The 26,338-nt window shown below is 38.7% G+C and overlaps 2 protein-coding genes across 6 annotated transcripts in view; both read right to left on the minus strand.

Moving 5' to 3' along the window:
- Nucleotides 1–435, minus strand: part of st18 (ST18 C2H2C-type zinc finger transcription factor) — a 45,573-nt gene extending 45,138 nt beyond the window's left edge. For 2 of the 3 annotated variants that reach the window (XM_074651531.1, XM_074651532.1), the window contains exon 1: nucleotides 283–435. In XM_074651531.1, coding sequence (XP_074507632.1) covers nucleotides 283–339 — 57 coding nt within the window. In that variant the 5' untranslated portion in view covers nucleotides 340–435. The remainder of the gene's footprint in view (nucleotides 1–282) is intronic. The other variant, XM_074651530.1, reaches the window with a different exon arrangement.
- A 7,962-nt stretch (nucleotides 436–8,397) lies between these two features.
- Nucleotides 8,398–25,978, minus strand: rb1cc1 (RB1-inducible coiled-coil 1). 3 transcript variants are annotated; one of them, XM_074651541.1, is made up of 23 exons: nucleotides 25,636–25,978; nucleotides 23,674–23,806; nucleotides 23,459–23,585; nucleotides 23,194–23,364; nucleotides 22,814–23,016; nucleotides 22,174–22,606; nucleotides 21,902–22,072; nucleotides 21,631–21,815; nucleotides 21,321–21,507; nucleotides 20,264–20,345; nucleotides 20,078–20,142; nucleotides 19,864–19,967; nucleotides 18,990–19,116; nucleotides 16,931–18,858; nucleotides 16,472–16,658; nucleotides 14,785–14,893; nucleotides 14,393–14,675; nucleotides 10,767–10,818; nucleotides 10,628–10,675; nucleotides 10,133–10,191; nucleotides 9,813–9,940; nucleotides 9,541–9,611; nucleotides 8,398–9,308 (listed from the first exon to the last, which is right to left on the minus strand). In XM_074651541.1, the coding sequence occupies exons 2-23, from the start codon at nucleotides 23,742–23,744 to the stop codon at nucleotides 9,231–9,233; spliced, it is 4,869 nt and encodes a 1,622-aa protein (XP_074507642.1). In that variant the 5' UTR covers nucleotides 23,745–23,806; nucleotides 25,636–25,978; the 3' UTR covers nucleotides 8,398–9,230. The 3 variants fall into 3 exon arrangements, with proteins under 3 accessions (XP_074507642.1, XP_074507641.1, XP_074507643.1); XM_074651540.1 differs by having other exon boundaries at nucleotides 22,174–22,624; XM_074651542.1 differs by lacking the exon at nucleotides 10,628–10,675 and having other exon boundaries at nucleotides 22,174–22,624.
- Nucleotides 25,979–26,338: the final 360 nt, after the last annotated feature.

Genomic DNA, 26,338 nt, shown 5'->3' on the forward strand with positions numbered 1-26,338 from the left:
TTGGCTGTTGTTGTAAATAACTTGTATAAATCTATATACCATTTGCCTTCAGGTAATATCAAAAGTGCCAGGGATTCGCAGGCAAATACCTTGTGGTTAGGAAATAGATCAGATAAAAGCATATAAATATTTCAGCAACACAGCACTCTGTCATTTTGTGTATTATAGCTAACCCCCGTACTAGTTTAGCTCTACAGCAGAAACATGAATGAGTAATATTTGATAGCAAAAATTACATTCTACCGCTTTCTGTTTTGTAGTTTTGAAAAAAAATGCTCCTACCTCCAGCAGCATGCCATTCAGGTCAAACACAGGGTAAAACATTGTGCTAAACTTCATACAAAAGAGGCTTGAAGAATCAGAATGCAGAAGCTATGCAACTTGCTGACTAACTTTGCCCTCTGTTTTGATCGAGCACACAAAGAAAAACGCTTGTCCATTCAAAACAGACAGCATAACTCTTTTCAGAGAGGGGGGACCGTGAACAAACGAGGCCATGTCCTGAGCTGCAGTCAGTTTCCCGTCAGGCCTGCAGTGCACGGTGAGGGCCACAGGGACTGGGACTGGCTGACACCGAACTCACGGGCAACAGAACAACTTTTGTGTTGTACACTATCCTCCTCTGGAGCTTCTTTTTTTTTTTTTTTTTTCCCCTCTCTCTCTTTACCCAAATTAGACAAGTGTGCTTTTTTGGTTTGCAGCACAAACCTGGTTTTACCTCAGCTCCTTTGGTCATACTTCATAAACATAGTGGCAAATTTGACAACCTAATACGTACTGCAAACTAATTTAATAGCAACATATGAGGCTACTCTTTAAACAGTATTAATATTATTATTATTATTATTATTATTATTATTATTATTATTATTATTATCATTAAAACATAGCACATATTCAGTTTTAATAGTTTTCTTCATCTCCTTGTATTTTTATATCTGGTATATTTTTTTGTACTTTGCACTACTAACTTTTTTACTGCCTTTTTACTAACATGTTTTGCACTATGGAACTGTGATGCTGGAAACTTGAATTTCCCTCGGGATCAATAAAGTTACTATCTATCTATCTATCTATCTATCTATCTATCTATCTATCACATAGCAAACAAATTAGCCACTTGCATTGTGAAGAATTTAACATTAACCTTCCAGCAAACACCCAGATATTACAAATTAAGCACAATTAAAGATACAAATGTAGTTTTGGGCAAAAATGTATTGCCAATAAAGCTCATTTGAATTTGACACTGTGCTCATACTAGCTTGATAACTAGCTTAATTTAACTTGAATTAAACTTAGTCAACTCAAGAACTGTTGTAACCAAACTTTACCAAATTAAAATAAAGCCTTAAAGACAGGAAAAGCATAGTTTGAACATAACCAACATTAAAAAATGTGCAGGTTTCATGGATAGAACAACCAGATAGGATACACATTAGCACCAGGTTAAACTGGCTAACATAGCATTGCTTTGCTAATTTACATATATATTAAATGTTGTTCAAGTATACACTGAACTTTAAATAGTCACTCGTGGCTGTTCAAATTACTGTACAACATTTTTATATGATAAAAAAAAATATATGTAATAAAACAACCAGGTAGGATTACACTTTAGCACCAGGCTAAACTGGCAAACATAGCATTCGCTTATTAATTTAGACTACCTATTTATCAAAAGTTGTTCAAGCATAAACTGAACTTTAAATTACTGTACATTTTTTGTACATTTTTTTTTTAAATAATAATAATAAAACAACCAGGTATAGGATACACTTAGGTGAATTAGCAAAGCAATGCTATGTTAACCAATTTAGTCTATTTATCCAAAATTGTTAAAGTATAGACTGAACTTTAAATAGTCACTTGTGTTTGTTCAAATTACTTTACATTTTTTTACACATTTCTTTTGAGAATATGTTCATTAAAAAAAAAAAAGAAATACATCCCCGGGTTCTCCTTTATTGCTGACAGGCTATACTAGCTAGCATAGCAGACAACATGTTAAAAGATGCTTTAATTGACTTATTTATGAAACAATTTTAGAGTACAGACTGAACTTTATGTGGTCTGCAATGGCTGTTCAAATTAGTAGATTCTTAATTAAATAAAAATTGTTAACGTGTCATTATGTTGATTGAATCTCCTCCTGGGTTTCCCATACATTGCGACTCTTGTGAACTTGGCAAAACTGCCTTTTCGTACTACCCAGCTTGGGTTTGTCATAATTTACAAGATACATTTTATTGGCAAACACTACCTCCATATCAGGCATTGCGCGCCACATTCACAACATGTTGTAACTGTTTTAAACAAGTCGAGCTTTCCTGTTAATGCCTTTTGAAGTCCAATCTTTTACTTACATTTATTGTGTGAGTGTTTTTGTGACTGTGTGTTAACTAGTTTTGGCTGGTTTAAAAATAAAAATGTGCACGATTATCAAGAATCACAGTACGATTTAGGGAAAGTAGTTTGAGATATTGCATAATTTCATTAATACAGACTATTTTTACACCTAAGGGAGTGTTTTAAATCCTACAAACTCATCTTTAGGTGTTTGAAGGATATCATGGGAGCTTCATGTAGCTTCTCCAGAGTCCTGGAAAAGCGATTTTGAGAGAGAACAGCATGTACCATATTCTTGACCCGTCTGCCTCAGATGCTTGCTGTATATGGAACTGAATACTGGACGTGAATTGTATCGTTCTCTGTGTCAACTTGTTAGATGGCAGTTGCTGTAGTGGAGTGGTGAGAGCGGCACATATGCATTATAGGAGAAAATTGTGAAATGACAGATTCCGGGTGTGATACTGAGGGAATGACTAACTAATAGGAGGGGTGCTCCAGGCTGTTAGCTTTGAAAAGCAGTTTGCACATTACTTTATCTTGTCAATCAGATTCCTGGAATGGAAGAGGTGACTGATAACTTGAATTAATTATTTTCTTATTGCATGCATGTGTTAATTCATGTTAATTTATGTCCCTTACAGGCCCAAGCCAGAATATCCAGAGTAAAGCGCCACCTCTGGCACCCAGATCACCACACCACTCTCTTTGCATATATTTATATCAAATGAAAGACTTTTTTTTTTAATCCTGTTGGAACAAGGACTGACTGCCAAATTTGATTTTTAAATGTACTTTTAAGCTGTTCATGGTTTACGTTTGCGTTTCTTCTTAACAAGTGAACAACACGGAGCAGTATTTACGGCTATGATGGGATTTGAAAGTTACAGATTATTTTTTTTTATAAGTAAATCCTACCCCTTAAAACATACCCCCTTTCTTACAGTTAAATAATGTCAACACTCACAATGCATACCCTCTACATTTTCTAATTCTGTATTTAGTTTAATTTTAATTATGTAGTCCAATCGCCCAAAGCAAGGTTTACATTCATACATATATAGCTTCTTTTTTTTTTTTACTTACTGTATTTGATCAAAAACAAGAGGAGCAGCAGTTGTGTAGAATGCACAGAGCGTACTTTAAACAATTACATTTCGCTAAACGTCTTTAAACATTTTGACAAATTTAACTTCCCCTGAACACAGAGGATAAGAGGAAAAACATTTCTCTGATGAGAACAGAAACAGCAAGAAGTTCTAACAAGGAAAAGCCTGCCAGGTGGCGAACTGGCTGCACCAACAGAACGCACAATCTGTCTGCTTCTCCTTCCAAACCATTGACAGCTGCCATCACCAGCCTTGCACACTCGCACTCAGTGGCTCCTCAGCTCCCTGCCCATCCCTCTTTAGTGTTTCCTGCTAACCTCAGAGACAGGGTCACCTGGCCCCCTAGTTGCCCGTCTGTGGGGCCCTGCTGGCCCCCTGGAGACCTGCCTGCATGGGGATGCATGGCTAACAGAGGTCTACCAAATCCTCTTTAATATGCAAACCAAGGGGCTATTCCTTTGACCCGAGACCATAGCTTTTCTAACAGTGAAATCCAAAAATATTCAAGTGATGTACGACGGTGAGATTTGATGAGCAGGTTTTGATCTGCTGGTTATTTGATATTGAATATTATCAGAGACAAACGGCACCATAATCAGGTATTTTTCCCTCAACCGGGCAGGTTATTCCAGTTTAATTAAACTAATATGCGGCGTAATTGAATCAGATTCTCCGTGACCCATTTGAAAAAATAATAATCTACATTTTTTTTTACATTTTTTGTAAAAATTGGAGCAGCATTTTCTCCACTGAGTTAAAACCTAAGCACACAGATGCACAGAGGCTAAACTGAAGAGTGTTCCACAAAGCTAGCATTGCAACTGGGCTAAAAATAAAACCTGGCAAAGTTATTCTGATCCCTTATTGGTCCCATAGTTTGATTTCACATTTAGCATTTGCATTCCCCTCCGCATAAACATTTCATTCTTCCCCTCCTGCAGTACAATGAGACTTGAGTGACTTTGGCAGCAGATTTTGGATCGGTGCTCCTGAATCCACCAGTGTATGTTATCAGCAGGTAAACAAGCTTTCGAACAAAGCCATAATGGAACTGCAAGCGGCATAAAGAGGCTCATCTCAAAAGCTATACAACCCATCAAAGCTGGTGTCATTTCCTCAACACTGCACTGCAGCTGGAAAATGCATGGCTGTTAGTTACAGTTTAAATCGCCTGTCTATTTTCAGACACTTCAGAACTATTTGTATTGATTATTTACTTGTCAGTGAAGCAGCGTTACCAAAAATAAGACAACAGATTTTTCAATGTTTACTGGATTCTTATCCGTTTTGTTCTGTGGTAGGAAATCAAAAACTGTGTCATGCACTAAATTAATGGGATTTGCACTATTTGAATAATTATTTTCCTACTGAAAATGAAATAGTTCTGTCTATATTTGGTAAGGATTACTGATGGAACTTAATGTGAAAATAATTTGCCCTTTTAAATACGTAGTTTAGTTCTATCCTACACTTCCTGCTCACCAGATGCAATCTTGTTAACCACACGCCTGGATGCTTGTCACCAAACTTTGCACAGATTTGCCTTTTGGGTACAGCTCAGATGCACAACTAAACCTACGCACTCTCCTCCCAGTGAGTGGAGAAACCTCAAAGCTTCCCTTTCATATGCTGCATTATCTCTTTGGCGGTAATTATCCATAAAACTATGCCATCAGATGGCGATGATTTCCAATATGAACCCAATAAATGTGTTTAAAATTTGAATTATCATATTTATGTGGATATGTGTTACTAATAGTGATTATGTTCGTCATGTGGGTAGAAAATCAAGCATCCTTATATTGCGCCTTCTCACATATTTCTCAGACATTTCATCACACATTTAATCTGCCCCTGTCTAAGATTTCCTACTGAACCTGTAGTCAAGGCAGAAGAGGGGGACAATACCGGATGAGATTATGAAGCATGTCTGTTAAAGCATGTCTGTTTGATCATCATTCTGTTTAGGTGAAGTTCTCTTCTTGGTCTCTTCAGTCCCTGACAGCAGATATATAACCTAATCTCTTTCCCTAACCCTTTTCTTAGGCATGAATAGGGTGGAAATGTGATGGCATTAAGTCGATTTACTCCTTGGTTTGCAGTTTCAGCCTTAATGCCTCTTGGCTCTTCTTCAACACACTCGTTCCATTTAGATTTTCGAAAATATAAATGTTATGTTAAGGCTTTCCTATTTATTTTTCATTTATCCATCATTTGAAGTTCATGCATATATTTACTCTACAAATAATGCTTGTTTATTCGCAGCTCCGTCTATCTAGCATAGTGTCGGAGATATTGGAAAAATCAAATACAACTTGTGTATTATCTTCAAATACGGAGGATATCAGCAACAAAGGGCGAGATCTGAGACCGTATGACAGATCTTTGTGAGTTGTCTCTGACATCGTTTTCACATTTACTCGTCTAAACCTTCATTTAGTGGCTCCAGCATGTGTTGACATGCAAAGAAAAGACATTATAATGTGTCTTTGGATTTCAGCTGATGGCATTTGAAAGCTGCATTGATATACCTGTTCTTATATACAGTTATTAGAGCACGTCTGTGATGAATTTATGCTTTTGTACATAAGAAAGTTGAGGTTACCTTTGAACTGTTTGCGTGATAGTGACAAAAGAGATTCATTTGAAGTAACTTGTGTAGGAAGATAAAGTCAGTATGAAGTTGTGTTAAATTTTAGGGGGGTCTTTTTCTCATGAATTAGTTTATTCCAAGGATTCAACAGAGACATCTCTTCACTATTAGGTAAAAAACATTTGTGCAAAAGAAACATTAAGTCTTACAGTCCTCAGTACTATCAACGCTATATGAGAAGTGCATATATATAATTTATTATTTGCTATTGTCTTATTCATTAGAACAGGTTTTAAAACTGTTAGGAAGCTTCAACTCAGCCATACAAAATCTGTTTCGTCTTTTAAATCGCCTATGTAAAATTATTTTTTTTATTCTATCGTTTTATTAAAATTTAATTTGGGTAATATTCTTTCCATATGTATATGTTGGTTATATACGGTACAACCAGTGGTGGAAGAAGTATTCAGATCTTTTACTACCAGTGTAAAAATACTCTGTTACAAGTAAAAGTCCTGACATTTAATGCTTACTTATGTAAAAGTACAAAAATATCAGCATCAAAATTAAAGTACAAAAATGAAAAGTAGTCATTATGCGGAATTACCCATTTCAGAATTTTTTATGTATATGTATGTATTTATTTATATATATATATATATATATATATATATATATATAAATGATGGATTATAATTAGTGATGCATTAATGCGTTCATCATTTTAATGTTGCAGCTGGTAAAGGTGGAGCTCTTTTTAATTACCTCTGGGTAGCTCAATCTATAATAATACAGGTTATCATAATTTATTAGTTGATTTAAAATTTGTATTAATCTAAATCTGAAAAGTAACTAAAGCAGTCATATAAATGTAGTGGAGTAAAAAGTACAATATTTACCTCTGAGATGTAGTGGAGTAGAGTAGCATAAAATAGAAATACTCAAAAGTAAAACTACTGCAAAATTGCACTTAAGTACAGTACTTGAGTAAATGTATTTAGTTACATACTGGATACAGCCTACATGTAAGGTATATGTATGTATGTATGCAATATATATGTAACACATACAGTATATTTGTGTTTATGACCATTTATTTATCTAGTTTTTCTGGCTTACTATTTCCAGTTTGTATGCATATTTGTTTCTAATTTCCTCATAGAGTACTTTGCAATCTCTATCTTTCAAGTACTACATAAAAAAACAACATAATTTATTATTTATAATAAAACACTCTTAACATAGATTTGTAACATGTAGTGTTTTTTTTTAATAAGAATGCTGTTTCTTTTCAATAAGAATGCTGTTTCTTTTCCTTTTTTAATTAAATCATAAATTCCTGTTAAAATAAATATCGCAAAACAAAAAAGACAGACGCACGCCACATTGCAGGTTGCTATGCATACAGCTTAACAACAGCTAATTGCAATACACAGTACTGAAGAGAAGTAGTCGAGTGCTTTTGAAAGAAGTTTTGACAGCAAGTCCAAGGCTGCTTTAATGGTGGAAGTAGCTAGAGACTCCACATGGCAATGTTAAATCCCATTCAGCCTGATGAGAGTGACTCCCAGCAGCACTGAGCTCAGTGGGGGGTTGTAAACATTTACACTAAGAGCCTGTCCAGTGCACATGGTTGGTGCTTGCCAGCCACCTCGGTATCGAATGTTGTGTTGCATATTTTGTCATTCAGGCCTGTCCCGAAATTGTAGGAATCACACCATCAATTTATGAAGGAGCCATCCAAATGTGACAACAGGCTTATGCTAAATGGAGAAAATAGAGCTAAACATTGTTAAAACACCCCTAGACCCACATGGTAGAGAGTGCTCGGCAGAGAGCTGCTATGCTCCCCGCTGTGAACTGGGAAAGTGATGTTGGTGGGCTTCCTTCTCCATGAGGGCCGCATCGTTCTTGGGCCCCGATTTGAAGCCTTTTTGAAGTCTGTTTCCTGCAGCAGCGTGCCAACATTAATGTTTCCACAAAAGCAAAAATGCTAAATCAAATGAATACACTATACTGTGCTATTCCACGTTGACTCCTGAATCCCCCAGAAAATTTTAAAAAGCATCATTAAAAAGCTATTTATCATATACGTTTCTAAAATGTGTATTTTTTTCCGGTATTTTATTTCATTAAAACATGCTCTAATAAAATGATTCCTCATTAGTTAATATAGAAATCTCAGCAGGCGAGTGAGTCTTGGGGAAAATTAGCAAATTGTTGGTGTAGTAAATTAGTTTTTCTCTATGAACCGGGAAAACTTTTCACCCCCTAATGAATATAAGTGTGATCACATATAATTCCCAAATACAGAACAATAATTGGGCGTAATAAAACAGCAGAATATGTTTGGGATCAATCCTTTATTGTTTCAAAACTCTATCTTTTACAATACAGTCATTTATTGTTACATGTGTGATTCGATGGATAATGTACAATGTCGTCCGATAATGAAACACAGTCACAAAGTATTCCTTTCTACATATCAATAATCTATGATAGTGAGAAGTTTGTGCTGATATATTTACTTAGTTCTGACAGCTCAAATCACTTCCCTTTTCAAATCAACAAAAGCATTGTTTTTGAAAGTGCATTTCAAGGATTGCAAAGACGACTGTTTCCGTCAGTCAGCCATAATGTACATTTCAGTATTGACAGAGGGCCACACTGCTTTGTGAGTAACAAACAGCATTAACTACATTTCCAACTACAACATTTATCTGGATAAGTAAATCAAAGAAAATATATCAATATGCATGCCATGAACATTCCTCCATAAACATTTATAATAAATGTATATTTTTTTATTTAATTATGTTGATAATGACACAGTATTTTCCACAAAAGGACAAATGCTGATAATGAGAAACTAATATTTAACATCCAAATTTTGTTCAATTTTACACACAGGTCAAATGGCATAACGCCACAGTGTACTGTATAGGGCGATGCCCTAAGAAAGTTAATAGCATTTGGTCCACAATAACAAATCTGGGTTTAAAAGAAAACAAATGTGGTAGCAGGTGGGATATTGAACTGAAACTGAAAATAGCATGATGACTATCTTTAATTCTTTCCATTTTTAAGGTCTTTCGATTTTCAAGTTATGAATTATGATGAGAAGTTCCTGTTCAAAAATTAAGCAATATAAATATACATTTTAGCTCGTTACTTGGCTATTATACTTTTTTGTTCCATGGAACAGCTTTCACTCTGTAGAACTTGGTTCCTAAAGGAACCTTGAACCTGTTCTGGGCCTAGTGAAGGAAAAGGAGACAAGGAAAGAAACAGAAAGAAGGTTCAAACCGTGCGTACGTGAATATACCGACACGGTCAACACATCAAAAAAAATAAATCCAAACCCAGTGTGGAAATTATCACAAAAAAAAATTACATTTCCAGGACGACACTTAACTTCAGTGTCAGTATATTGATTCTTAAATATTCCTTAAAAACACAAATTTAAAAAATCACTTTATAACTTTGTACCTTTTTTGCCTGGCAATATTCCTTCTCCATCACCTTTCCAAGTACCCACGGCCGTCTTGAGGTCCCTGATGCTAAACAACAAAACAAATAAACGTGTTAAACAAATACTCATTGAACACTCAATAAACCACAAATCTGTGTGTGTGGAATATAAAGATTATAAGAATCTAATAATAAAATCTAGTAAAGAACTATAGATATTTATTTCTTTAGTAAATTAAAAAAACAAATGTCAACACAAATGGTCACACAACGTTTGGGGCGACGCTGACCTGGTTTGAGGTCCAGTGCAGTAAGAGACTCTGAGTGGAGGAAGTAGAGGGTGGGACCAACTGTGAACAGCACGTAGTTGTCGTGCCTTTCATCCAGGATGATTAGAACCAAATCGCCTACCTGGAAACTGAAAAAAAAAAAAAAAAAAAAAAGACACACAAAGGGATGATGACACCGACTTCAGCAAAGTGATAACAAAAAAAGTCAACACATTAATGTAATTATACAATAATGTGTATAATTACACTGCATGTAATGATGGAGTTTTATCTTAAAACAAAAACACAACAGCGAGGCCATGTGTTAATTATTCACTTACTCTCTGATGGCGATTTTGTCTGAGTGCCGTGACGACACAGACGACATGCTTTGAGACATCTACAAAGAAAAGGATTAGGGCAACGTTACAGATGTTACACTGAAGGGTTACGAATATTGGCTATAGCTATATATATATATATATCTACTGTATATACATTTGTCTTATTTGCTACTTGCAAGAAATAGGCTTAGTAATTATAGTAATATCACTTTTCCCCTATTTACAGCATTATACTCTAATTTCAGTTTCATCCTCTTTTGTGAGGCCGATTAAATTTTTCAAACTACAAAAGTATATTTTAAACACTTATATTAGTATGTGTTTTGTTTCACTAAATTTCGTCCATCTACACATTCTCTTCCTAAAAATTAATTTTCCTCCACTGAGCTCTTTGGCCTCCTGGGTCAGGATTTTACTCTTTGATGCTACTGCCACCTAGTGGAGCAGGTGTTGCATAGCCCACAGAGACATTAATAACAATAAATAACTAACCAGTCTTTGACTGAGGCGCTTGTTTTCTTCTTCTTTCATGTGTAAAGTCTGAAACATACATCAGATTGATTAAACAGATAAGAAACACAGCGTCTTGTGCTCTCAAATGCATTGAGATGGATTCAGTGTGTCTATTTACCCTCTCGAGTAAGAGTATCCGCTGTTTCTCCTCTGACATCAGGACGTTGTCACTACAAGAGAAAAGAAACATCAGGTTATTGATTAATGTCGGAAAAATGTCAATAAAACTGGATGTATTATGTAGAAAATTTAAATTTAGCAAATTGTGAATTGGTTCTCATTTCTAGTCTTGTAATCTTAATAGTAATAAGTAGAAAACTTATAATGTCTGATCCTAGCCTGCCTTCCACGGTCAAATGTCCTTTGTCATTTTGTGATATTTTACACACTTTTTAATCCTTCTTCAATAACGCAAAAAACTTTCTGTCAGTGATTAATTTCACGTCATCATAACAAAAGGCTCAATACTGTTTAGGGCTGTACGTTAGAGGCTGAAGGTTTTGTAGCACATGGCACAAAATTGTAGCACCAGTATAGAGTGCTGAGAGGATGACGTGTTTTTGTAGGCCAACCAGGAAGTTAGCATCGCCCTGGTTCCCTCGACAGAAAGCCAATGAGATTTTTCCATTGGGATTTTGGATTATTGCAGAAAATAAGCTCTGTGGCAAACACACGTTTATGACACTTTTTGTTCAGCAAGATAATCTCCACAAATGAACGCTTTTATGATTTTTGAAGTGTGAATGCAATCGGCAGAAATAAAAAGCAAACGTTAAGCTATAAACGAACTACACCGCGGTCACATGAACGTGAGTATACACAACGAGGCCGTAAAGGCAGACGAGTCAGCGTGATGACGTTTAGTAGTCTCATTCAGCCACTTGTTAACAAACGCCTTTTTAAAAGACACGTAAAGGCTTCAGAATTCACAAGTGGAGTATTTATTGATGTATTTTATGTCGTAGAACAAAACGTTAAAATCTCTTAAGCTTGTGTTAACCACAGACCTTATTTCAGGCATCTAGCTAAAAACCCATTCAATAAACCCATTGACTTCCAGACGAGCGAACAAGAAGTGCTAAAATGCGAACTCATTTCTGCGTTTTAGGACTCATTCCTGTAGCACTCTGTAACAGAATCAAGTAAGTCCACTGTAATTTGAGACAATTAAAATTCAGTGTTGGGGGGCATGGAGCATACAAAAATACAGTTTAAAAAAAAAAATGTTATGACCTTTTAAAGGAATATAGAAAGAAAAATGCAGAAATTCTTTTAAATATAGTCCTATATATTTATTATTATTATGTATGCACATAGAATGGATGTGCTGAGGGGCCTGCAGCACCTCCTAAAACCAGGTATTATAAAGACTTATTGATGAAAAGGTTTAAACCTAATGTTACAACTATAGTGTTTCCCCTTCCTGAGTGGGATACAGGCTGTGTGTAGTATTTGTGGTGGGAAAGAGGATTTGCTTTGTTTTTTTAATCATATATATTACTCCATTATTAGATTACTTGTGATGCTGACTCTGTCGCACATTAAAACATTGAGGTGTTTTAGAGTTAAGGCTGCACGATTTAAAAAAAATATCTAATCATGATCATTTTGACTGATATTGCAATTACGATATGATTTGCGATATTAGAGGGTATGATCATTTTTACATCATTATTCTCATTTGATTATGGTGTGATTTTTGCAGGGTTTGCGTTTTCTTAAGTCCGTAGAATATGATGTGCAGGTCAGGACATCGCTGCTGTACGGCAATATTTCATTTTAAATGGTATTTTGACACATTTTGCCTCTTCCTCATCCTGCGATTTGAAAATTGCAGTAGGCCGTATTGCGATTTTAATAAAATTGATTAATTGTGCAGCCCTATCTGAGAGGCAGCACAGTATTAGATAAAAACTGCACTGAAGATGAAGACTGATTGTTGTAATTCAGTGGCATTCACCTTCAATTGTACAAGACACACGATAAGTTTACATTCACTACAGTCACCTGATTATTGTCAGCTGTCTGCAGTAACTTGATCTCTTTAACGTCATGTAAATAAAAACCAAATAAGAGAAAAAGAAAACCTGGTTCACAGGAGCTACATTGCTGCGTAAGAAACCTGATTTCTTGACTATGTATAAACTATGTATGTTACAGGTTTCTAAAGGGGTGTTCATGTACATGACAAACAAAAGGAACAGGGGAAGTATTGGAGTAAGAGCAGCGTGGAGATTAAAAGAGATTGAAGCGGTGTGTATTTGCATCAAAATATTTAACACCAAAGTCCAACTTAAACTGAAACTGAAATCTACATAACTCCATTTCCACAGTTTAACAGTATTTGTAAAATTCAGTAAGGAAAAACTGTGTGCATCTCTTCTACACAGGTTGTCCTCTCAGTGAACTGTCAAAACTCTCTGACCTAAATAAACCAACATTCTGTTGGCTTCAGCAGCACACATCCGTAAACAGGTTTCTTATATATAATTTAGGACAGTTATGTGTCAATCTTGGTTCAAAAATAAAGTGTGGAGTAGAAGGACAAATCCTTTGACTGGCAAAATGCATGTAAATGTGTTACCTTAACCGGATTTCTTTCCAGTAACCTGGTTTCTTGTGAACTACATCAGGAGAGATTAGGGCTGCCCCCGCTTAGGCCCCGATGAGACAGAGTACACAGTGAAACTTAGTCTCTGCATTTAAACCATCATAGTATATTAGGAGCAGTGGGCAGCTACTATACAGTGCCCGGGGAGCAGTTTTGGGTCTGGTGCCTTGCTCAAGGGCACATCGGCAGTCCACGCGAGGCAAACTGGCACCTCTCCAGCTACCAGTTCACAGTTCGTACTTGGTCCGTGGGGACTTGAACCGGCAACCCTCCAAGCCAAGTCCCCACGGCTGAGCTACTGCCGCCCTTTTTGTACTTGCTGTCAATCAGATTGGAGTTTGTATTGCTGAGCGCCTCGCGTTTAGCCACTCTGTGTGCCTCGCGTTTTTACAGGAGCGCCCTGAACTCAGAGCGGAAAAGCGGCCAACGTCATTAGCATTTTTTTCTCATTGTGTCTTTTGCTGGATCACGGAGCTTTATGAGTTTACCAACCGTAGTTACCATGATCTGAACAGAACAGCAGGAGGCAAATTAGTGCGGTACTTGAGATTTTGGGTAAATTGCTTTTATTAATTTAAACTTTACTATTAACTATTTGTGTTGCGTACAGTTCATGGTTTGGATTAAGGTAACGCCAGCACTCGTTTGGTGGTTGCTTAGCAACAACATCAAATAAAAAGACGCAGCAAACTGCAAAAAATGCTCTGTCTGATCGGGCAACAAAAAGGCAGTGCGGTGCGCCTCGTGTTTTCCACCTGCAAAACGCGCTCTGTCTGATCAGGGCCTTAGTCGATTAGTCGACCAATCGGTAGTTTTGGTCTTAGTTGACTGAGGTTTCTTTAGTCGATTAGTCATGTTGTGCTGTTTTCATGCTGAATGACTTATTTCTAAGGAACTTATGAGCACATCTCTGGTAAACACGAGATGTAAAGTGGTGCTTTTGTGTGATTCTTTGTGGAGAAACTGTTTCTCAGATTTGTTGATTAAATCAACTAATCGATTAGTCAATAAAATCGTATGAGTGTCAGTCGACTAAGAACTTCTTTGGCTGAGGACAGCCCTAGGAGAGATCACAGTCACTACAAAATATCTCAAAACTATCATAATATTTATTGGAGAAAAAAGATGCTTACTGGACTGTCACCATGCTGGCTTCCACTGCCGAATCAATCTGTTCGTCATCTCGAATGGCCGCCACAGAGGCCAGTCTGTCGGTTTCAGACATGGGCTCAGAGGAGAACGCCCCGGCAACAGGCAGAGCTCCAGCGTCAGTGGTCTCCTGAGCGGAGGGGTTATGAGGAGTGAAGAAGGAAGAGGAAACCAGTGCTGTGCTGCGCAGGCGGTTGAGCTCCTCTTCCAAGTTTTTCTTCTCCTGCATGACACTAGCTCGGTCCTCGGAGAGCGTCTCTATCAGAGCTGCAATAAGTTAAGATAAATAAGAAACACTGACAGGCACAGGACCAACGGCTTCTTTCATTAGACAGAAATAAAAAAGTATTAAGCGCTCAGTGTGTACAACACTCACCTTTGTCCTTCTCCTGCTGCTGGGTAACTTTCCGTAACTTGTCTGTGAGGTCATTGATGATCTGCTCCTTCTTCAGCTTCTCTCGGGTCAGAACAGTGTTGAAAGTAGTCTAGAGAAACAAACAAAAAAAATAGCCATTTAGCATTTTTACAAGGTTTTGGTCACAACAGGAGATTTACACCAAAGCACAAATGATTTGAGAGGATGCCTTTTAATTGCTAAATTCTGACAGTGCAGACCAGCTTGCAGCCATGGGACTTACAATTGTTGATTTTTATTTATCTGTTAGATTTGTTTGTATTGTTCCGTGTCTGATCGCTTCACCATTTATTACACTCAGTAAGAAAAAACAAAAAATGAAATGCAATCATGTGGGCTCAACCGCTATTTCAAATTACAATAAGTAATACTTGGTGCAAAACAAAAGTCTTATCAGCTTAAACTATGAAGGGTGGAGCAACAGAGAGAGGTCTGAGATCTCCATAACAGAGATTCAGAGAAATCTTTGTAATCAATAAGTGACAAAATACAAAACGTATGGCTGAATAGCAGCAATCGAGCAATATGTGAAGAGTAAATAAAGTCTTCCTGCTGCCCGTTGGGGATCTTTTGTTGTAAAGAGATCAGACAGACCAAGAGTAGTGCCAGTTGAATGAATGAAACATTGATCTGTTGATGTGTAAGGCTCAACTTGAAACTGAATGCAAGTGGCTGAGAGTGACAATGTCAATATCTATTAAAAATTCAAGATTTCACAAAGTACGTACTTACTTAAAAAAGCATTCACACTACACGACACGCACTCCGTTTCAGGCAGTCGACATATTAACAGTTTGCCATTATTAGGAACAATATAGCATCAATCATGGCAACGATAGGGGTGTAACAATACATCAGTCTGGATTGATGTATTGATTTAATGATCAACAATCCAATATAATTGATGCAAAGTGAAAACATGGTCTTATCATCATCTTTAAGATACGCCTTTATGTTGAAATTCCCATGCCACGTCTGTCAACAATTTCAGTCTAAGCGAACCTCCTTCCTACAGAGCCCAGTAATACAAATCTCTGTGTTGCTTTTTGTGAGTTTATGTAAATGAGTGTGTTAAATGGGCATAAGATATCGTCTCATGTTGATTGTGGGCCCGTGAATTGAATCGAAATCATATCGTGGCAGACTTTGTGATCAATGTAGTATTGCAGTTTGATGAAACTTGTGATTTATGGTGCCTTCAAATTAGGGATGTAAGAAAATATTGAGTATCGCGGTTATGTTTTGTGATTCTGTATCGATTCTCAAAAACACTATCGATATTGAATGAATAGTTTACATGCAAAGATCAACTCAGTCAATATTTTATTTAATTTGTAAAGATATGTGCCCTCTCAAAGTAGTGCTATGATGTTGGATGTTTCAGGGACTGGGATAAATGCAGATCCAACTCTTCTGACTGCATAAAAAAGAAACTTTTTTACTCAGATTTTATGCATATGGTGGTGTGTTCTCTTTACTATGACAGTTTTCCTAAAATTGTTAGCCTCTGTGGCTTCTAGATGCCGACAGTAACGTTAATATTACCGTTGCTAAGCAGCGGTGTACTCACGAACTTAACCACTTGAACGCCAAGCATATTGTGTACACTACTTCCCGTGTTGTAAACACGAGCTCACGAAATACACACCTGCTGCTCTGCGATTAGTGATGTCTTGAGGTTCTGCATCTCCTCGTTCTTCTTCTTCTCCAGGAGGTCCATCTGGGACTGCAGGGAGGCCCTCTCCTGCTGCAGCCGCTCTTGTAGTGCCGAGTCCAGAGACAGGGGTGCTCCGGCATCTCCACGGCCCTCGGCTTGCAGCGGCAACCCTTCATCGCTGAAAGGCACACGGAATACTTTAATTCTGACAAAGGAATTATGTAATGTGGAGATACAAGCAAAGACAAAGAATAGCCAACAGTTCATTGTCAGCAGTAAAATAGATTGTTTACTCATCTAACCGCAGAATGTATTTCAGTGTGTCACTTTAAATGTAAGCAGCTTCAATTACAAACTACAGTCAGGTTAACTGTAGAAACAGAAAATCTAGATTTTTACATGTGATGTGTCACTGTTTTCCCATTGTTATCAAAGTTATCAAACATTTACCTTTTTGAGGCTCGTCTCTCACGAAGCTCATCCTCAAGTTGTCTAATTTTGTCTAACAGTCTCTTCTCGATGTCCTCCTTCTGCTGCTCTAACTCTTTAAAGGCATCTTGTGATGAAACCTCAGAGGCCTTCTCTTTTTCTAAAGCTTTCTCGGCTGCTTGTCTGTCCTGCTCTAGTTTATTGGAGAGCAGGTCGTTTTCTGCCTCCAGATTGCTGATATCAGTTCTCAACTCTTGCTCCAGTTCCTGGAAACTCCCGAACTGCTTTTCTTTTTCTTCACTCAGAGCTGCCGCTTGCTGGTCCAGTTCCTGCTTGAGTTTCTGTTGCTGCTCGGCGTGGTTCTTATCAGCGTCCTGGGCTTGCCTCTGGAGGGAGGAGAGCTCGTTGCGCAACAAGATCGTCTCCTCCTCGTGTCTGTCCACCAGCTCTGAGATGCAGTGGTCCTTCTCAATCCTCATGAGAGACCTCAGCTCTGCGAGGTCCACTTCGTACTCCTCGTTTTTTACATAAAGCTGTTTTTTGATATCTGCCAGCTCTTCGCTGAGGACTTTGGTGGCAGCCTCTACCTGCGACTCCACAGCCTCGGCCTGCTGCATCTTGGCCTCCTCGAATAAGAGCCTCAACTCTTCTGTCTCTGACTCTTTGAGGGCTAGCTCCACCTCTACTTTGCAGCGGAGTTCTGCGAGCTCGGTAACACGAGCCTCCAAGTCCTTCATTTGGTTGTCCTTCTCTTTAAGTGCAGAGGCATGATGATCAGCTGCCTCGCTTAACTTTGCACTATTTTCAGCAGCCAGATGTTCCAGAGCCTCTTGATTATCCTTGGTGAGGCTCTCCAGTTTTGCCGCGTGTTCCTGCTTCATTTTGTCCTCCATCTCCTTTAAGTGGGCCTGCTCAACAACCTCCAACTCCTGCCGGATCTTCTGCTGGCTACGTTCGATCTCAAAGTGCAGATTCTCAAGCTGGCTGGTCAGAGAGTCTCTTGAAGCCGAGAGCGTCTTGGTCTCTTCGGTTTGATCGCTGATCATCTGCTCCAGGTGTTTGATTCTATCCGTCTGGTTACTCTCCGTTTCAACCCATCGCTCTTTATCGTTCTCGAGCTGAGTGAGTTCTTTCTCTTTGCGCTCCATGAGCTTCTCCAGCTCCAGCATTGCGCGCTGCACATCTTTGACAATATTCTGGTTTACTTGGTTTTCCTCCGTTAGTGTCTGAACCTGCTTCTCGAGCTCTTGCCGAAGGGAGAGAAGCTCGCTTTGATGCTGCTCCTTCACTTCCAGTTTGTGGGTCTGGCAGATGTTGTCCACAATGTTTCGCACCTCTGTGGTCATATTCCTCAAAACAAAGCCAAAGTCCTGTTGTTCTTTTAACACCAGGCCTCTCAAGTGATAGAGGTCCTCCTTTACACTCCTGAAGTTTGAATGGGAGTCCTCTGCAGCAGTTCGGTACTTGTCAATAACTTGTTTGAGGACAGTGATCTTCGAGTTCTCCCTCTCTAGTATTGTGGTGTCCTGCATACGCTTGTTGTCAATAGCGTTGATGACTGACGAGTACAGCGACTCCACCATCATTTCAGGGCTAATAGGGTCGCTGATGGGGTTCGGAGAGATCAAGTTCTCTTCGATCACAAACTCGTTGACGGCAGACATGAAGTCAGATTCGGGGCTCTCTGCTAGAGAGTCCAGGTCAAGGGAGCCCTGCTGCAGGACTGGGTCCATGTTCGGGTGGCCGATGGTTTCAAAGTCAAATGTTTGCGCGTCTATGCTGTCTGGGGATAAGTCCTCTAGAGGAGCTGGGACGGGAACATGTAGGGGCTGGCAGCTGGGTCCCTGAAGGTTAAGAGAGGAAGGGGTTTTGGAGGACCTCGATGTTGGGGTCACAGGTATGCTTCCACACTGTGGGGAAAACAAGTTGGATCTCTGACTGAAGGATATCTGCAAAGACAGAACAGATGAAGGGAGAGAAGGGAAATACTTAATACAAAAATAAATGAGAAAATCATACTATGTAGCTAAATCTACATTTCTACTTACTAAATAACACAAATAAACGTTGCTGTCATTACCCTTTGTTCACTTAGCAGGTCAGTAATAGTTTGAGACATCTCATCCACACTCTGTGCAGCTTGGACCAGCTGGTGAAGTGTCTCTACGTGGCGATTTAAGGGCTCGAAGTCACACATTGTGGGAACCCTGCAGAAAAAAAATATATATCAGGAATAACATTAAGGACAGAATGTTTAAAACTACGTTGAGATCTTCTTTTAGTACTGGTAGTCTAAGGCAGAGGTCTGCAAGTTAGTGCTACAGGCTGGGCTAGGGCTGCAATTAACAGTTATTTTCATTGTCGATTAATCTGTTGATTATTTTCTCGATTAATTGTTTTGTCCACAACTCAAAGACATTCAGTTTACTGTCATAGAGGAGTAAAGAAACCAGAAAATATTCACTTTTAAGAAGCTGGAATCAGAGAATTTAGACTTTTTTTTCTTCTTAAAAAATTACTCAAACCGATTAATCGATTATCAAAATAGTTTAATTTAATAGTTGACACCTAATCAATTAATCGCTGCAGCTCTAAGCTGGGCCAATTTCCTCACCACAGGATCAGGCTCCAAATCAATCAATAATCATTTTATAAATAAATTACTTAATTTAGAGCTTTAACATCAACTTAAAAAAACAGCCCGTATATCTCCTGTATCTTATGTACAGTTTGCTGCACAGCTGTGCACCTCAGCCCTTCCTCACCATACATACGTAGGGCTATTGGATTACTTGTGAGACACTTGATAACACAAAAGTCTTACAAGTTGTTGTCTGTTCTGTTTATTGTAGCATATTTGATTATAAGTTACAAACTTATGTATGTTTTCGTCGGCCATATCTTATAGGTAGTGTTAAATAAACGGATAACCATTTCCATAACTGAGGACTTACATAAGGAAAGGCTGCACCTCTACAGGACAACAAGATTTCAAGTACTGCAGGTCATCAAGTGAGATGTCTGGAAGTTCGTCATCAAACCTTCTGGGCTTTCGAGTCTGTAAACAATAATAAGCAGAGCGAAAGAAGAGACCGCTTAAAATACAGTGGAAATAATAAACATTAATACCTGGTACTTGGTGAAAAATGCTCTTAAATTGTAACTTACACAAAATGATGTTGGAGGCCATGAATCGAGTCCTCTAAACAAACGATTTCTGAGGAAAGACTTCCCTGAAAAGGAAAGAAATAAAAGGGATGAAAACTCTGATCTTGGTTGGTATTTATGTGTTATTTCCAATTTTGTGCTCCACGGTGACGACTCAAATCAGCCGAGTCTTCAAAAGACACTTACTGAAGAGTTTCCCAAAGGACTCCCTTTTGAACTTCTCCGCCTCGTACAGTCGTTTCCCATCCTTCACCAGTGCATAAGCCCACTGAAAAAAGATTGATACAGAGTAAAGATTTTACTACAACAAAAGTAATAATCGTGTTTCAGAACTTGGTGGCATTCCTTAGCATGGATTTAAATGTTACTGAGGCAATTTCTATTTGTTTAAATGTCAAAAAAAGGACATTATTTAGTTCTATTCCTGTTCAAAACTGTACAATCAATATCTTTTTATCCAGATAATTCAAAAGAAAAAGGCCTGTCTTCTCGGGAGAAAAACTGTTTAAGACTCTGTTTTGGAGAAATAGAAAGGGAAAAGAAAGTGGCTTCCTGTTGCATCATCTGCAGTGAAAAAAACGAAATCAGCTCGATAAAAGAGGACGAATATGAGCAAAATCAATTCCATTATTGGCGTCCAACTATTCCTCACTCTTACTGTGCATTCATAGCAATACAAAGACACAGTTTATTAATTAGACGCAGGAGCTGTCGGCAAAGATTTATAGAGCTGATAAAGCTTTAGCCTTATGCTAATGTAATGTGAGGGGTCGCCAATACCGCAGCTCCCAAACCACACAGTGGTACACTCCTAGTCCTTCATGAGCCTGCTAAATAGGATGTCCCACATGAAGGGACAACAAAACCAGTTCCATTTCTGGAATAGGTACAGGACCGCAATGCCAGTTTATCTCGCCAGCTCAGGCACTTATTATCATATTTTGTTCCGTTTACCGCTTCAGGAATGTTAGATATTACAAGGTAAACAAACAAAAGACAAAAACAAAGCTTAAAATGAACTTCATTGTCAAACACCAGCATACAACATAATGGGCCTGTTCTCTCTTCATTATAGTGGCAAAGTCAGAGAACAACTGCCCAATTAGAGCGGAATATGCAAATTATGTTCTCGGCGCTAAACACGCCCAAAAGCTACAGACTCAGTGAAGCAAAAGAGCTCACCTCTTTGAAGCACTATGTCCGAAAACGTGATTACTGTCCAGTGACGGCGTTTAGCACTGACCTCTCTGTAGTGGCGCATAAACATTTTTCTCCTGACGACTTCCACCACTGCCAAGCAGTACATCTGGGGCACAGTGCTGAGGGCCTCCACCACCCTCACTCTCTCTATGAGCTCCGTCAGAAGTCTGAGTAGAGCCTGAAGCTTCTCCCCATCCTGGTCTGCGTGGAGCATCACGTAGCAGCACCATCTAATGCAAAAAGATGAAGTTGCAAAACATGATTCTCTTGACTTTGGCAACAAACAAATAGCGCTATGTGCAGAAAGCAGTGAGTTAACAAACAAGAAGAAGTTGGGAAGAAGTGGTTTTTACTTGAGTCGGACTTGAAGGTTGTTTGCGAGTTCTTGTTTGGCAGTGGTGCACTTCTTTTTGATGTCTAGCAGCTTCCTGTGGTTGTTGAGCATGATCATCAGCTGGTTGGTGTGACTCAGACACAAATCAGGCAGAACAGATGTGTCCTTCAGATTTTCGGCCCGCTTCTGATTGGCCAAAAATCCCTGCAAGAGATGACATTTAAGCACGATTCATGATAGACAAAGACAGAGAAAGTAACTTCATAGTGTTTATCTCTTACTGTACATACCTGAGCAAGTTCTTTCTGCTCATTCACCAACTTCTTACAGCTTGCAATCATTTGGTCGAGAGCGTACAACCTGTCCTCAAGCCCCTTGATGGCTTTCATGTTTTGATTATCTAGCTTGGCAATTGTGTCACGACAATCTGTCAGGAAGGGCTGAATAATCCGAGGGTCAAGCTGAAAGAAAAAGCAAAGACTTGTGATATTTTCCACCACAATTTGTAACCACATATTTAGAGCACTGTTTTGACATGCCTATTCATACATCTGTGACTCACCCTATTGATGGAGTCAAAGCATTTCCTCACGACCGATTCCACATCATTGGGTCGGTCTTGCACGTTGATCCAGTCTAATAGTGTGACATTGAAGCAGGACGGGTTGGCGAACTCTGGACCGTCGTCGTCGTCGTCGTCGTCGTCGTCTAATAGCGCAGCTCTCAGCTCACCGCTGTCAGTCATTTCATTTGTTTCCTGGTCTCCGGTTGGTTCACACGTGGGCGCCCCCGAAGCGGGGAAGGATGCCGATGACTTGGGGGGCCTCTGTGCATCGGTGGCGCAGCGCACAGAGTCGGTGGATTTTTCTTCTTCCGTCTCATCTGAGCTCTTTCCTGGGGTTGAGCTGGACTTGTCCATGCTCTCTCTGTAACTGTGTCTGGTCAAACATTCCAACAGAGGTATCCTCGCCATTACAGAAACTGATGTCCCTAACCTGCAACCAGAGCAAAATCTGCATAAATACAGCAAGTTCATCAGGGTTATTTCAGTTATTTAATTGAAACAAGATTGAGATTAGATAATTCTAAATAGTCAGCAAAGGCATTATACACATAGTAATTACTAATAAGCACACAGTACTTTGTATTTCAAGTTCAAAACTATTGGATAAGATTAGTGTGTTCTCTGTGCCAACACTTACTTTGAAAGTTTCACTTTAATTTCTTCCAGGTCATGTTGATAATTTGCATATGAAGTATCAAATTTCACGAGCAACTTCTGATAAGACAGAGTGCAGTCGTCCAGATTGGCCATAATGGCAGCCCAGCCTTGGTGTTGAAGGTGTTCATCATGAACCAATCGTTCACAGAAAGAGCAAAGTTTCTTGGCAACTTCAAACATTTCCTGCAGAGGCAAAAAAAACATAACTAAGTCAGAACAAATTGGGAGCATTCCTTAGTTAATGGATTGGATACAATGATTATATGTGTTCATCTCATAAAGGTGGTGCACATGACAGTCATTTCAAAAGCAATGAAAGGCAGCTTTAAAAAGAAAACTAAATAAAAAAAAGATAATTACCAGAGCAAGTTGTGTTCGCGAGGCAACAGTGTGAAAGACAGCTGGCATCAGTAGAGACTCCTCCACCTTAACCTGAATCTCACTCTCAATCGAGAAGGTGGTTTTGGGGATCGTTGGATCCCGGTCACACAAGATCATCTCTTTGTTGAACAGGAATATGGGGTTGGTTTCCTAAAGATCAACAGTAAAACATTAGTAATCACATATGCAACCTGAATACCATCAAGGCAAGTAAATCACACACTAATAAATTGTATAAACTTACAGTGCCAGCACTGTAGCTGCAGACCCGCCTCTCTGCAGCCATACATTCCCCTCCATTGACAACGAGGACTTGATGTTGAATTGCAACCTTGTATTTGGCTTGGATGGCATGTTTAAGCTCCAGTACACTGAAACAAAGGAAGAGTTTATTTAGATCACAACAGCCAAGGTGTGCTGACCACTATTTCTGACTAATATCGGTAAAATGTTTCTTACGTTTGGACAGCAAGATCAGTGTCAAATGTCAATGTGCTGCCATTATTGACCTGGAACACATACAACTTCATGTTGAATCTCCCAGAGTTCTTCGTGTTTGCCTATCTTGCTCATTTAGTCATGCAAGGCCACCCTGTGAAAAAAACACAAACATGAACATGAGATAGCGGATAATCACAGTTTTTACATTTAATTAAGCTTTCCTTACTGTAAGTAAGTAAGTAAGTAAAGCTTTATTTATATAGCACCTTTTAAAACACACCGTTACAAAGTGCTTCACACACAAGAAGAAACATCAAACAATGATGAAACCAAGGAAAAATTACAATATGAAACACAGAAACAATGAGAAACAGATCAAACAAACGCACATGTGGATGAGGCCTATAGAAAGGCTTGCCTATAGAGATGGGTTTTTAGAAGCCCCTTAAAACAGTCCAGAGATTCAGCAGCTCTAATAGATTGGGGGAGGTGATTCCAGAGAGTTGGGGCTAAAACAAAAGGCCCGATCACCTTTTGTTTTGCAGATTGAGCATGGGATGGATAAAAGGCCGAGATTAGAGGATTGAAGGAGGAATATGGAACAAGGAGATCAGCAATGTAACTGGGGGCGAGGTCATGCAATGCCTTATATGTAATTAGCAAGATCTTAAAGTTGAGTCTGAATTTTACAGGGAGCAAATGGAGGGATGCCAGAACAGGGGTGATGTGAGACCGACGGCTTGTTCTGGTTAATAACCTGGCCGCTGCATTTTGAACCACCTGTAGACGATTTAAAACAGATTGACTGAGGAAGGTGTAGAGGGAATTGCAATAGTCTAGACGGGAGAATATGAAAGTGTGAATTAAAGTTCAAGATCCGTGGAGGACAAGATGCATCGGATTTTTGCAATGTTTCCTAAATGGAGAAAGTTCAAGTAAATTAAATGAGCTCTAGTGAGAAGTGATGCTGCAATTTTACTCAAACCACTACGCCATAAAGCTACTAGATTAATACCTGTGTTATATGCATATAATTATGTGTAAGGATATTATTATATTTTTAGATGATTTATATCACAAGCTTTAACTAAACAACATGTCATCCCCCTTCGACCCTATCATGTTAGGCCTTTGCAATTACCTGTCTACTGACTCAGAGGTGAGTCACCATGTCCTTGGTAACTGGACACTGTTAAGTTTTTAATATGCAAGAAGTCACCTAATATGTTGGTCTGATGTAAGACAAACGCAAAACTTAAATTATACGGGCTAACATGCTAGATTTATATTTTTTTAAAGTTAAATGCTGTACCTTTTATGCTTAATTTATATGGGCTAACATACTAGATTTATGTTTTTTAAAGTTAAATGCTGTACCTTGGTAACTGGACACTGTTACGTTTTTAATATGTAAGAAGTCACCTAATATGTTGGTCTAATGTAAGACAAATTTAAACTTTCATAACATGCCTGAAGAAGTATTTAGTTCACATTTTGTTGATGTTTATCTGGAGAGCAGACGAGCCAGAAAGCTACACCTAGTTAGAAAACCTAGTTAGCTGTATTTAACTATGTTTATTGTTTACCTGCTAAGTTGCTCTCACAGACTGTGATGATGTCAGGTAGCTGGTGTTGCACGTCACCAGAGGCCTCGTATCATTCAGGAGCACAAATGCTTACTGTATTTAGGACTGAGATCACTAATCGTTGCTGTTAACATCGAGGCCTCCAGTTAGTTGTGGTTACAGAGCCAAAGAGTGAAGCACAAACAAGCCAGCTGCTCATTAACAACCCGCTGACTGAGCTAACTGGCTATCAGCTACCACAGCTGTCCGGCTAGCAGCGCAGGAGAGCTCACATCTAACGACGATGAATCTGACAAATGTAACAAGATCAGTCAAAACAACCAACATCAGCTGCTTATACTTATATTGTTATCACACATTGAGTTTGTTAAACACAGCATTTCGTTGTCCTTACCTCACTTTGCTCGCATCTCCCTGTTCTTGGTCTCCACCTCTTCTAGCTAACAAGCTAGCAACCGAGCTAGCTAGCTAACCTGTTTTAGCTTGGCATACATAGAGGTAGCTTAGCACTTAGCTAACGTTAAGCTAGACTAAAACTAGACTTACTGACAAACACCATGGCTGATTGCACTGATTAACCATAGTGCTAAGTGTAAAGTAAGTGTGTAATTTGGCAGCCGAGATGGTGAAACACACACGGACAAAGAGCCGCCAGTTGTTTGTTTCAGGTAGCGAGCTATCTATGCTAACAGCCTCTCAGCTCTCAGGCTGTTTTGTTGTTGTCATCTGCTGATGATGGGCGGTCCGTGAACGATCCGTTCAACAGAGCCCCATCTGAAAGATAGCATAACACAGTTGTTTTGCAAGCTAGGCTAACATACTACATTTATTTACCTTTTAGTCTTAATTTACTCTCACCAGCAGACTGAGGAACAGTTTTTTCCCCTGGCCATCAGACTTTTAATTAGATCATTCATACAACACCTTCTCACACAAAAATATATATGTTATACTGTATATACTGTATATGTTCTTAATATGCCTGTATTTATTCTTAATATGCCCTTGTACAAAGTATTTCTTCTTTATAATTGTAATGTAATTGTAATGTAAATGTAATATAACTTATTATTTTAATGGAGCTTCCCAGCAAAAAG

The sequence above is a fragment of the Sebastes fasciatus genome, chromosome 11 (assembly GCF_043250625.1).
Source record: "Sebastes fasciatus isolate fSebFas1 chromosome 11, fSebFas1.pri, whole genome shotgun sequence".
In the NCBI taxonomy this organism is placed as follows: Eukaryota; Metazoa; Chordata; class Actinopteri; order Perciformes; family Sebastidae; genus Sebastes; species Sebastes fasciatus.

What these genes read in the sequence shown, in the direction of transcription:
- rb1cc1 (XM_074651540.1), bottom strand. Translation starts at nt 23,744, where the DNA reads ATGAAGTTGTATGTGTTCCAGGTCAATAATGGCAGCACATTGACATTT. An exon ending in GCTTTGACTCCATCAATAGG is followed by an intron (nt 22,073 to 22,173) that starts GTGAGTCACAGA and finishes TTTTTCTTTCAG; the next exon opens with CTTGACCCTCGGATTATTCA. An exon ending in AACCTTCAAGTCCGACTCAA is followed by an intron (nt 21,508 to 21,630) that starts GTAAAAACCACT and finishes TTTTTGCATTAG; the next exon opens with ATGGTGCTGCTACGTGATGC.